This window comes from Pristiophorus japonicus, chromosome 15, assembly GCF_044704955.1.
Source record: "Pristiophorus japonicus isolate sPriJap1 chromosome 15, sPriJap1.hap1, whole genome shotgun sequence".
NCBI lineage: Eukaryota > Metazoa > Chordata > Chondrichthyes > Pristiophoridae > Pristiophorus > Pristiophorus japonicus.
Window position 1 is genome coordinate 62,666,382 of NC_091991.1, and position 13,393 is coordinate 62,679,774.

The window sequence follows — 13,393 nt, forward strand, 5'->3', positions numbered from 1 at the left end:
ACGAGGGCCAGCAGCAACATCTTGCTTCTGGCTCGGAGCATGTTCCCACCTCAGGACCATCCTCTCCCGTATCTGTCCAAGCAGCGTTTTGGCCGTCACCCACCCACACCGCCCCCCCACCCCCCTCAAAATGAAGCATTGCCTGAGAAGCTCCTCGGCCAGATGGCTTGGAATCGGGAGGGAAAGGGTGGGGAGGGGGGTGCGGAAGAAGAGGGTTGGTTTGTACAGAAATACTGATGATTTTAGACTAATGTTCCGTTTAAATTTTAAATGTTTTTTATTTAACAAAACCTTGTAGCACATTGGCTCAGATAGCTGCACCATTACACGCTGGTGATTCCTTAACATCAAAGGGTATAATCACACTTAACTTCAATCAACTTAAACTTTAACTGTCACCAAGGTGATGCCCACCATTGATGTATGATCTGCACACCCAGCAGTGTGTTAGCCTTGTAAATAACACCAACGTTCTTTCAGGCAAAGCGATCATTGATGAGCTCCTGACGTAAGGCTCTTGCAGCTATCATGCCACCATGAGCTCTTTCATGCGGTCTGCAGGAGGGCGGGTGCATGGCTTCAGCCTCAGCCTGATTGTCTGGGCCGATGTCAGCATCCGCCTACTCGTCCTCTTCCTCTCTCTGGTGAGGTGGACTGTCAGACTCATCAAGAAATTCTGTCCCCTCCTGATAGCCAAGTTGTGTAGCATGGAGCAGACCACCACGAATTGAGCTACCTGCTCAGGGTGGTATTGGAGCTCGCCTCCTGAGTGGTCCAGGCATCTAAAGCTTGCTTCAGCACTCCAATGGTTTTCTCCACGATATTGCGAGTTGCTCTGTGGCTCTCGTCTCGCCTCTCGACCTCGATGTGGGTGTCACGCGGGGGCCATCAGCCAGGTGGCGAGGCCATCTCCTTTGTCACCAAGCATCCAGCACTGACTTTGTGGCTCATTGTTAAACAAGTCAAATACAGCGCACTCATGCATGATGTGAGCATCATGGATGCTGCCCGGAAATTGAGCATTCACTGCCAGTATAATTTGCTGGTGGTCAACAACCAGTTGGACATTCAGGGAGTGGAATCCCTTGCGGTTACTGAAAACCTCAGCATCCTGAAAAAGTGCCCGCATCATGATGTGCGAACACTCTATTGCTCCCTGCACCTTGGTGAAGTTTGCAATTCTGGAGAATCCTAGAGCCCTTTCACTCTCTGCCTCCCTGGTCATAGGGAAGCTGATCAAGTCCCTCCTGCGTGCGTACAGGGCTTCAGTGACCTGTCCAATGCAGCGATGTGTGGCATGCTGAGAAAGTCCGCAAATGTTTCCAGCTGTGGCCTGAAAAGAACCCGAGGCATAGAACGACAGTGCCGTGGTGACTTTGACCTCGACGGACAGTGCAGTACTGATGATGCTGGCAGGCTGCAGATCTGCCCTTTTCAGCTGGCATACCTCCGTGATAACCTCATTATGGAAGCGCAGTCTCCGAAGGTAGGTGGTGTCCGGTAAGTCGAGGTAAGAATGCTTCTCCTTGTACTTACGGGGGGTGTAATGCCTGGTCTGCCTCATCTGCCTGTCACTCCTTTTAAAGGACGCGACGTGATCTTGAACATGGCGTCCATAACGTTGTTATTAATTCCTGTTAGTTCCACTTTTTGTGGGCAGTTTTTTGAGCAAGCCATATTATGGGCAATATGTGTGCGATGTGGTGAAATTGATGCTGGGCGATTTCATGGCCACGAGTTTCGGTAAATATGCTCTTTACGACAAAAAAAAAGTGGGCAGGCGTTAATCTTGAATCTCTGCGTTAAATCCGTGTGAAAAGTAACGCTGGGCGATATTATGGGCGTTGAATTCGCCCATTCTGCTGATTCCGCCCCAAAAAAGTGGGCGGGCGGTAATATTTTTTATTGCCGTTAAGCACATGGGGATAGTAATGCTCGCTGCTAAGTTTCCGAAAAATGCCCGCCAGTTTCCATTTTGTGCCAAAATGGGCGTTATACGTCATTTCAGCGGTAAAGTGGGCGTTAAGCATGCAAAAAAAGTGGAGGTTTTAGCCCATAGACCCAGCTATTTAAGGCTATCTGGATAGCTAAGGGATTTTAAACTGGAACATCATTCTTGTGGCCCTCTGATCCATTTCCAAAGCCTCAATATCACTCATCATGTGAGGGGACCAAAACTGAACACTATTCTAAATAAGACCTAACCAAGGTCTTGTACAAGAACAAAATGGTATGCTTTGTTTTGCAATAAATAGTTCTGTGAATGCAGCCCAGAACCCTATTTGCTTTAGCTATAGCTTCACGACATTGGTCGTGCACCTCTAGAGAATTATGAAATATGATATGAAGATCTTTTTCTTTCACCACAGGCTTCAGTTCTGTTCCTTGTCAGAACATAACACAAGAAATAGGAGCAGGAGTAGGCCATTTGATCCCTCGAGCCTGCTCTGCCATTCAATAAGATCATGGCTGATCTGATGTTGGCCTCAACGCCACTTCCCTGCCCACTGTCCATAACCCTCGACACCCTTATCATTCAAAAATCTGTCTATCTCCACCTTAAATATATTCAATGACCCAGCCTCCACAGCTCTCTCGGGTAGAGAATTTCAAAGATTCACCACCCTCAGAGAAGAAATTCCTCCTCATTTCCGTTTTAAATGGGTGACCCCTTATTCTAAAACTCTGGCCCCTAATTCTAGATTCCCCCACGAGGGGAAATATCCTTTCTGCATCTACCCTGTTAAGCCCCTTCAGAATCTTATGTTTCAATAAGATCACCTCACATTCTTCTAAACTCTAAAAATCACCCCTCATTCTTGTAAACTCCCAAGGTGTAAGTATGCTTAGCATTGGTCCTACCCACATTTAAAACATGCACTTCTCTACGTTAAATGCCATTTGGCAAACACTGGGCCATTCCCCCAACACACTGATATCTGCTTGCATTTGTTTAGTCTTCTCCACAGTTCTAACACCTGCATAAATCTTCATTTCATATGCACAAACTTGAAGATCATTCCTCTAACCCCTTCATCTAGGTTATTCATATAGATATATAATAAAGAACAAAGGCCCTATCACTAATCCCTGTGGGATCTGTCTCCAAGCAGATCCACAGCCATTTATAACAACTTTCTGTATATGGGTTATAGTCAATCCTTTATCCACGAATTCCACATGATTCTATCTTGCGGAGTAACTTATTGTGAGGTACATTATCAAATGCTTTCTGAACATCCAGGTAGACAATGTCTGCTGGGCTACCCTCATCCACTAACCTGGTGGCTTCTTCTTAAATTCTATAAAATTAGAAAGACGCATCCTTCTTTTCCAGAAGTCATGTTAGGTGTTCTTGATGACTCCTCCTCTATTTAGGTGATCATATAGAGCAACTTTTATGTTTCCTTCGAGTATCTTACCTAGAACTGGTCAAACTAATAGGCCTATAGCTCCCTGGTTCTGCCTTGTCCCTCTTTTTGAAAATTGGAATTACATCAGCATCCTTCCAGTCCAAGGATCATTTCAGTGTTGAATTAATTTGGGTTACCACCTTGTCTGGAGCACAATCTGTCCCCTTGCTTTTACCCACTGTGGAAAGAGATGGTTGCTCAATAATCATCTTTCCCAACCATACATCTTCATCGGAGTGGATGGAATGTTAACTCGGTCACAGCTTGCTATTAACTGTTACTCTGCGTTTACTAAATAGTGAGGCAGCATTCTTCCCTGTCCAGCAATTGACCCACCAGACAGTAAAGGATGCCATTTAAGCACGCAGTAATCATAAGAACATAAGAACATGACATCTAGCCCCTCAAGCCTGCTCCGCCATTCAACAAGATCATGGCTGATCTGGCCGTGGACTCAGCTCCACTTACCCGCCCGCTCCCCATAACCCTTAATTCCCTTATTGGTTAAAAATCTATCTATCTGTGACTTGAATACATTCAATGAGCTAGCCTCAACTGCTTCCTTGGGCAGAGAATTCCACAGATTCACAACCCTCTGGGAGAAGAAATTCCTTCTCAACTCGGTTTTAAATTGGCTCCCCCGTATTTTGAGGCTGTGCCCCCTAGTTCTAGTTTCCTCTACCAGTGGAAACAACCTCTCTGCCTCTGTCTTGTCTATCCCTTTCATTATTTTAAATGTTTCTATAAGATCACCCCTCATCCTTCTGAACTCCAACGAGTAAAGACCCAGTCTACTCAATCTATCATCATAAGGTAACCCCCTCATCTCCGGAATCAGCCTAGTGAATCGTCTCTGTACCCACTCCAAAGCTAGTATATCCTTCCTTAAGTAAGGTGACCAAAACTGCACGCAGTACTCCAGGTGCGGCCTTACCAATACCCTATACAGTTGCAGAAGGACCTCCCAGCTTTTGTACTCCATCCCTCTTGCAATGAAGACCAACATTCCATTCGTCTTTCTGATTACCTGCTGCACCTGCAAACTAACTTTTTGGGATTCATGCACAAGGACCCTCAGGTCCCTCTGCACCGCAGCATGTTGTAATTTCTCCCCATTCAAATAATATTCCCTATTACTGTTTTTTTTTTCCCAAGGTGGATGACCTCACACTTTCCGACATTGTATTCCATCTGCCAAACCTTAGCCCATTCGCTTAACCTATCTAAATCTCTTTGCAGCCTCTCTGTGTCCTCTACACAACCCGCTTTCCCACTAATCTTTGTGTCATCTGCAAATTTTGTTACACTACACTCTGTCCCCTCTTCCAGGTCATCTATGTATATTGTAAACAGTTGTGGTCCCAGCACCGATCTCTGTGGCACACCACTAACCACCGATTTCCAACCCGAAAAGGACCCATTTATCCCGATTCTCTGCTTTCTGTTAGCCAGCCAATTCTCTATCCATGCTAATACACTTCCACTGACTCCGCGTACCTTTATCTTCTGCAGTAACCTTTTGTGTGGCACCTTATCGAATGCCTTCTGAAAATCTAAATACACCACATCCATCGGTACACCTCTATCCACCATGCTCATTATATCCTCAAAGAATTCCAGTAAATTAGTTAAACATGATTTCCCCTTCATGAATCCATATTGCGTCTGCTTGATTGCACTATTCCTATCTAGATGTCCCACTATTTCTTCTTAATGATAGCTTCAAGCATTTTCCCCTACTACAGATGTTAAACTAACCGGCCTATAGTTACCTGCCTTTTGTCTGCCCCCTTTTTTAAACAGTGACGTTACATTAGCTGCTTTCCAATCCGCTGGTACCTCCCCAGAGTCCAGAGAATTTTGGTAGATTATAACGAATGCATCTGCTATAATTTCCGCCATCTCTTTTAATACCCTGGGATGCATTTCATCAGGACCAGGGGACTTGTCTACCTTGAGTCCCATTAGCCTGTCCAGCACTACCCCCCTAGTGATAGTGATTGTCTCAAAGTCCTCCCTTCCCACATTCCTGTGACCAGCAATTTTTGGCATGGTTTCTGTGTCTTCCACTGTGAAGACAGAAGGAAAATAATTGTTTAAGGTCTCAGCCATTTCCACATTTCCCATTATTAAATCCCCCTTCTCATCTTCTAAGGGACCAACATTTACTTTAATCACGCTTTTCCATTTTATATATCTGTAAAAGCTTTTACTATCCGTTTTTATGTTTTGCGCAAGTTTACCTTCGTAATCTATCTTTCCTTTCTTTATTGCTTTCTTAGTCATTCTTTGCTGTCATTTAAAATGTTCCCAGTCTTCTATTTTTCTACTAACCTTGGCCACCTTATACGCATTGGTTTTTAATTTGATACTCTCCTTTATTTCCTTGGTTATCCATGGCTGGTTATCCCTTCTCTTACCCCCCCTTTTTTTACTGGAATATATTTTTGTTGAGCACTATGAAAGAGCTCCTTAAAAGTCTTCCACTGTTCCTCAATTGTGCCACCGTTTAGTCTGTGTTTCCAGTCTACTTTAGCCAACTTTGCCCTCATCCCACTGTAGTCCCCTTTGTTTAAGCATAGTACGCTCGTTTGAGACTCTACTTCCTCACCCTCAATCTGTATTACAAATTCAACCATACTGTGATCACTCATTCCGAGAGGATCTTTTACTAGGCGATCATTTATTATTCCTGTCTCATTACACAGGACCAGATCTAAGATAGCTTGCTCCCTTGTAGGTTCTGTAACATACTGTTCTAAGAAACAATCCCGTATGCATTCTATGAATTCCTCCTCCAGGCTACCCCGTGCGATTTGATTTGACCAATCGATATGTAGGTTAAAATCCCCTATGATTACTGCCGTTCCTTTTTCACATGCCTCCATTATTCCATTGATTATTGCCCGCCCCACCGTGGAGTTATTATTTGGGGGCCTATAAACTACGTCCACCAATGACTTTTTCCCCTTACTATCTCTAATCTCCACCTACAATGATTCAACATTTTGTTCATTAGAGCCAATATCGTCTCTCACAACTGCCTTGATATCATCCTTTATTAACAGAGCTATCCTACCTCCTTTCCCTTCTTGTCTATCTTTCCGAATCGTCAGATACCCCTGTATGTATAATTCCCAGTCTTGACCACCCTGCAACCACGTTTCTGTAATGGCCACCAAATCATACCCATTTGTAATGATTTGTGCCGTCAACTCATTTACTTTATTTCGAATGCCGCGTGAGCTTAGGTAGAGTGTTTTAATACCAGTTTTTAAACCATGATTTTTAGTTTTGACCCCTCCTGCAGCCCCTTTACATTCAGTGGCTCTTTTTGTTTTTTGCCTTGGGTTTCTCTGCCCTCCACTTTTACTCATCTCCTTTCTGTCTTTTGCTTTTGTCTCCTTTTTGTTTCCCTCTGTCTCCCTGCATTGGTTCCCATCCCCCTGCCATATTAGTTTAACTCCTCCCCAACAGCACTAGCAAACACTCCCCCTTGGACATTGGTTCCGGTCCTGCCTAGGTGCAGACCGTCCGGTTTGTACTGGTCCCACCTCCCCCAGAATCGGTTCCAATGCCCCAGGAATTTGAATCCCTCCCTGCTGCACCACTGCTCAAGCCACTTATTCATCTGAGCTATCCTGCGATTCCTACTCTGACTAGCACGTGGCACTGGTAGCAATCCTGAGATTACTACTTTTGAGGTCCTACGTTGTAATTTAGCTCCTAGCTCCTTAAATTCGTCTCGTATGACCTCATCCCTTTTTTTACCTATATCGTTGGTACCAATGTGCACCACGACAACTGGCTGTTCACCCTCCCTTTTCAGAATGTCCTGCACCCGCTCCGAGACATCCTTGACCCTTGCAACAGGGAGGCAACATACCATCCTGGAGTCTCGGTTGCGGCCGCAGAAACGCCTATCTATTCCCCTTACAATCGAATCCCCTGTCACTATCGCTCTCCCACTCTTTTTCCTGCCATCCTGTGCAGCAGAGCCAGCCACGGTGCCATGAACTTGGCTGCTGCTGCCCTCCCCTGATGAGTCATCCCCTTCAACAGTACTCAAAACGGTGTATCTGTTTTGCAGGGGGATGACCGCAGGGGACCCCTGCACTACCTTCCTTGCACTGCTCTTCTTGCTGGTCTTCCATTCCCTAGTTGGCTGTGGACCCTTCACCTGCAGTAAGACCAACTCACTAAACATGCTATTCATGTAATTCTCAGCATCGTGGATACTCCAGAGTGAATCCACCCTCAGCTCCAATTCCGCAACGCAGTCTGTCAGGAGCCGGAGGCGGATACACTTCCCGCACACGTAGTAGTCAGGGACACCGGAAGTGTCCCTGAGTTCCCACATGGTACAGGAGGAGCATAACACGTGACTGAGCTCTCCTGCCATGACTTAACCCTTAGATACACTTAAATTGGCAACAACAATGCTAAAGTTTACTCACTGATATAGAAGAGAAAAAAGAAAAACTACTCACCAATCACTTACCCCCTTGGCTGTGACGCCACCTTTCTGTTTCTTTCTACTTTTTTGCCTTATCCCTGTAGCTGTAGCTATACCGGCTCGCCTCTCCATGCACCTCCTCACGTTGCTCCCGACTGCCGCCGCGTTGGGCCTTTATAGGCCTCTCGCCGACCCCGGAACTCGCGCCTCTCCACGCACCTCCTTGACGCTGCTCCCGACTCATGATTACTTTTGCACCAAAACCTTGGGAGATAACCATTTTGTATCCATAACTTGCTGCATTTTATTTTTAGGAAACTCGCTAGCCAGGCAAGGCAGAGATAGAGACACATTGGCAAGGCACCTGCTGCACAGATCAAAATAATTGATGATCTGCTATATTGTGGTCACCATAGTATTGCATCAAAGTTTGGGAACAGTCTCTGACTCCAGCAAGCTGTTAATGATGCAGGCAAAGAGCTCGGAAAACATATGCCCCACCTCTTTAAGAACCCTCTGCTGGATGTCATCTGGGCTGGCAGCCCGATCTAGTTGAAAGTTTCTAATTCTATTCTATCTTCATCTATCTTAACATTTATAATTTTTCTGTTAGCAGTCCAACTTCCTGCTGGTAGTTGAGCATTGTCATCAGGAGTAAAGGCTGATGCAAAGTAATTATTTAATATCTCTGCCATCCGCTGGAGGTCCATTTGCATCTGTCCCTGAGAATCTTTCACGGGCCCGATAAAATCTTAAATGTTTTGTTGAGTCTTAACATAGCTGAAAAAAGCTTTTGTTATTTCTATCATAATTGTCCATTGTCCTCCTTCAATGACCTTTAAGCTGGAATGATAACAGCTTTTCTTTTCTTTAAATGTGCAGAATTTAAGAACATAAGAAATGGGAGTAGGCTATTCAGCCTTTCGAATCTGCTCCACCATTCAATAAGATCATGGCTGATCTTCTACCTCAACTCCACTTTCATGTACTATCCTTATATGCCTGATTCCCTTTGTATCCAAATATCTCTTGATCTCAGTCTTGAATATACTCAACGACTGAGCATCCACAGCTCACGGAGGTAGCGACTTCCAAAGATTCACAATCCTCTGAGTGAAGAAATTTCTGCTCTCGGCTGACCCCTTATTTTAAGACTGAGCCCTAATTCTAGACTCCCCAGCCAGGGGAAACATCCTCCCAGCATCTACCATGTCCAGTCCTTTAAAAATGTTGTATGTTTCAATGAGATCACCTATCATTCCTCTAAACTCTATGCAATTTAGGCCTAGACTACTCCATCTTTCCTCACAGGACAATCCCCTTATCCCCAGAATCAGTCTAGTGAACCTTTGTTGCACTCCCTCTGAGGCAAGTATATCCTTCCTTGGGTAAGGAGGCCAAAACTGTAAATAGTACTCCAGGTGTGGTCTCACCGAGGTCCTTTATAATTGTAGTAAGACATCTTTACTCTTAGACTTTATTACAATGAGACTGGAGTATAACATACCATTTGCTTTCCTAATTGTTTGCTGTACCTGCATGTTAACTTTCTGTACTTCGTGTAAAAGGACACCAAGGTTCCTCTGACTACCAACATTTCCCAGTCTCTCCATTTAAAAAATATTCTGTTTTTCTATTTTTCTTACCATCATACTTCTCCACATTAAATTCCATCTGCCATGTTTTTGCGCACTCACTTAACCTGTCTTCAGCACAGCTCAAAATGGGTAGAATTTCCACAGAAAATCGTTTCCATTTTCTGTAAGTGCTTTAAAATTTGTTAAATATTATAGCCAGATATTCTGTAACTAGCTGCCCAATTACAATGGGCAGCTCGCAGTGGGAAATCAAGGCTATAGTATTTAATCAAATTTAAACCACTTTAACATAGCTTAATTGAATGCCAATTGTTCCCTGAGTGTACAGCTACATCTAATACTAATAGTACAGGTACTGGCGTTGTGCAGTAACCTTTTCATACTACATTTTATGTTGTTACCCGTGATTCAGTAAAATCAACATCTTGTAATAAACAAATTCTTTGCTCCCAAGAGCCGTTTAAAGGATGAAATGAATATGAATTGGTTTGTAGTTCTGGTCCTGATCAAACACAAGAATCTAAATATTGATGGTTGCATAGTTAAGAGAACTGAATCATTATGATTAGTGAAAGTGTTTCTGTACCATTGGAAAAAGACCTGTCTCCCAATTTTTTAAAAGCATTTTTGTTCATGGTATGTGGGCATTGCTGGCAAGGCTGGCATTTCTTGCCCATCCCTACTTGCCCTTGAGAAGGTGGTGGTCAGCCACCACTGTGAACCGTTGCAGTCCTTGTGGTGAAGGTACTCTCTCAATGCTGACTTTGTCGTAGTGGTTTGGTACAACTGAGTGGCTTACTAGGCTATTTCAGAGAGCAGTTAAGAGTCAGCCACATCGGCCAGACTAGGTAAGGACAGCAGATTTCATTCCCTAAAGGACATTAGAGAACCAGTTGGGTTTTTCTGACAAAACGGTTGTTTTATGGTCACCATTACTGATACTAGCTTTTTCATTCCAAATTTATTTAATTAATTAAATTTAAATTCTAGCAGCTGCCGTGGTGGGATTTGAACTCGAGTCTCTGGATTATTTGTCCAGGCCTCTGGATTACTAGTCTAGTAACATAACCACAATGCTACCTTTGCCCTAAAGTTGAAAGAAGGGCTCAGTCTGAAGCTGTGTTTTTTCAGGAACTTTCTGTTTGTATTTCAGATTTCCAGCATCTGAATTTTTTGTTTCTTATTTCTAAGTTGGAAGATTAGCTTGCTTACTTAATGTGGTTGAGGTGCAATTCATCCATAGATACAAGTATTATTTTTATCTTCAAAATTGAAACTTTAGTTTTTGGTCTTCAAGTAGTTTCTTAATGAAAATGTGTGAAAAGAAAATATGCAGTTTATTCTTCCTTTGTTCTGTCACGAGGACTGACCAAAGAGAAACTTATGACATTAAGAATTATCTTTAACAGTACTGGTTCAGGTTCCAGAATTGAGTATTTTCTCTCATCCAACATGTGGTAAATCAAATTTCTAAGTGAATGGTCTGATGCACTGTTCCAGTAGTTAAAAAATAATCTAATAATATTTCCTCTAGTCCTGCAGTTACTTGAATGTTGTACAGATTGTTTCATATGCATGAATCAAAAACTGGTTTACTTGTTAATTAATATTGTTTTATTTTTTTCAGATGGTTCCTCTGCAGATAGTACAAATCTATTGCTAGGTAAGATGACATGTAGTAGCACTCTTTCTTTCCACCCCCCCCCCCCCACCCCAGAATTTCTTTTGTAATCCTAAGAAGCTAAAAAAAACAATTTAATGTATTAAGTTAATTAATGGGATGTCTTCATAAACTCCAATGTGATTGCAATAATACTGGATTTACAAGTTGGCTATGCAATGAAAATTTGAGGAACTTGGGAAAGGACAGATCTTTTCAGTGAAATATGGAACTTTGGGTAGAGGGGATGCAGTGAAGTTAAAACATCCTTTAGTAAAATGTTATTTGCAATGGAGAGTTTATTCCCTTCCTGTCAATGTAAAGAAGACATTTTAACCATAGCAAGAGTGCCGATTTACAATAAATCTATTTTTACCATTATGCTTTTTTAAACATTGCAAACCAAGGGAAAGGCCCAAGGCTTCCAGCATAGGACCCCACCAAGATTGAAAAAATAGATATACTGAGAAGTAATGATCAGATGATTATTTTTTTCATGATTTGTGTTTTAATTGACTGAAGGAATAAGGGAGGGGATATGGAGTTTTCAGTATTGAAAAGGCTTGGTAAAGAGAACGCTAAATAGCAGATTGCGTGAGATATGATTTCAACACAGTGGGATTGCAGGGAGGCGGGATCAATGTCGGAATATATTTGCAATTTAGAAGGAACAAGAGAGAAAGTTCAGAGGAGCACTGTCTGTGGCAGTAGTGATTAAATTAAGACAAGAAATGTCAAATTGTATGCAGCATAAGACATGGAATTGAAAGTAAGGAACACAAAAGGAGATGGTGAGATTGCTGAAAATGAACGAATGGAGATTCAAGATGTTGTCTGAAATGTACATTTGCAGGATGGCTCATTTTTGTTATAACTCTGTTAATTATTTACAGACACATGTCCCATGTACTAGTGACAAAATCAGGACATTTCTCGATGTTCAGTCTTGAATCAGCTCGTTAAAATAGAAGCTGGTTTCTCTTAAATGATTTAAAATGAAGACCTGGAGATCAGTTGCCTTTAGGACCAGTGCAGGGTTGATTTGATATGGAAGTTAGATAGGATTATGGGGGCTTTGTTTTAATTTCTAATTAAATTATACATAGTCAAAGTAACAGATATTTCAAAACCAATTTTCATTTGATTACCTGCTCATCTGCATTCTATGTAACAGTTCCTCCTTTTTATGTGTTTATTCGTGGATAAATGACTACTTTGACTTCAGAAACTATGGGAATGGGCAAGTACTGTGGAATTATTCTATAGTTCTAGTAGGAAATTTAAACTCTGTGGATAAACTGTTCACTTTATTCACCAAAAAACAAACCTGATTGTTTAATTGAAAATTATTGTTGTTTATTACCCTCTGCAAGAAATAGATTTGATCCCTTATGGCCTGTTTCTAATTTTATTGTGCTCCAAAATAGGTTGATTCAGCATCTTGGCTTCTGTGTATTAATTTACTTGCAAATAAATCTTGACAAAAGAGTTTTAGGTTAAGTGCATTGGTCTCTGGTATTTTCTGTTTATTTGGCAGTGGAGAAGAGAGACGAGAAAAAGCTGTCGTCATTCTCTGTGATTTCCAGTGAATGATATACTGCTCTCCGGGATATAATTATTATTGCTTGGTGCACTAACCTGTGCCTATTTTGTATTCTATAGTGGTTGCATATCTTGTATATGACTGGTGTAATTTGCTACCAAGTATTGCCTTTTTTAAATTCATTCAAGAGATGTACGTGTCGCTGGCAAGACCAGCATTTATTGCCCATCTGCATTTGCCCGTGGGAAGGTGGTAAGCCTTTTGAAATGCTGCATGTTTTTGTGGTGAAGGTACTTCGACAGTGCTGTTACATAGTTCGAGGAATTTCACTTAGTAACAATGAAGGAACGGCGATATATTTCCCAGTTAGGATGGTGGTAGTGGTGGTCCCATGCACCTGCTGTACTTGTTCTTCTAGGTGGTGGAGATCGTGGGTTTAGGAGGTACTGTCGAAGAAGCTTTGGTGAACTGCTGCAGTGCATCTTGTAGATGGTACACATTTTAGCCACGGTGCACCGGTGATGGAGGGAGTGAATGTTTAAGGTAGTGGATTGTATGCCAATAAAGTGGGCTGCTTTTGTCCTGGATGGTTTGAGCTTCTTGAGTGTTGTTGGAGCTGTGCTCATCCAGGCAAGTAGAGAGTATTCCATCACTTTCCTGACTTGTAGATGGTGGAAGGGTTTTGGGGAGTCAGCAGGTGAATCACTCGCCACAGAATATCCA

General features: G+C 42.6%; 1 protein-coding gene across 3 annotated transcripts in view; it reads left to right on the plus strand.

Moving 5' to 3' along the window:
• The window catches only part of LOC139281490 (protein FAM118A-like), a 64,590-nt gene that overhangs the window by 40,275 nt on the left and 10,922 nt on the right, over positions 1 to 13,393 (plus strand). For all 3 annotated transcript variants that reach the window (XM_070901661.1, XM_070901663.1, XM_070901662.1), the window contains one exon: positions 11,095 to 11,130. In XM_070901661.1, coding sequence (XP_070757762.1) covers positions 11,095 to 11,130 — 36 coding nt within the window. The remainder of the gene's footprint in view (positions 1 to 11,094; positions 11,131 to 13,393) is intronic.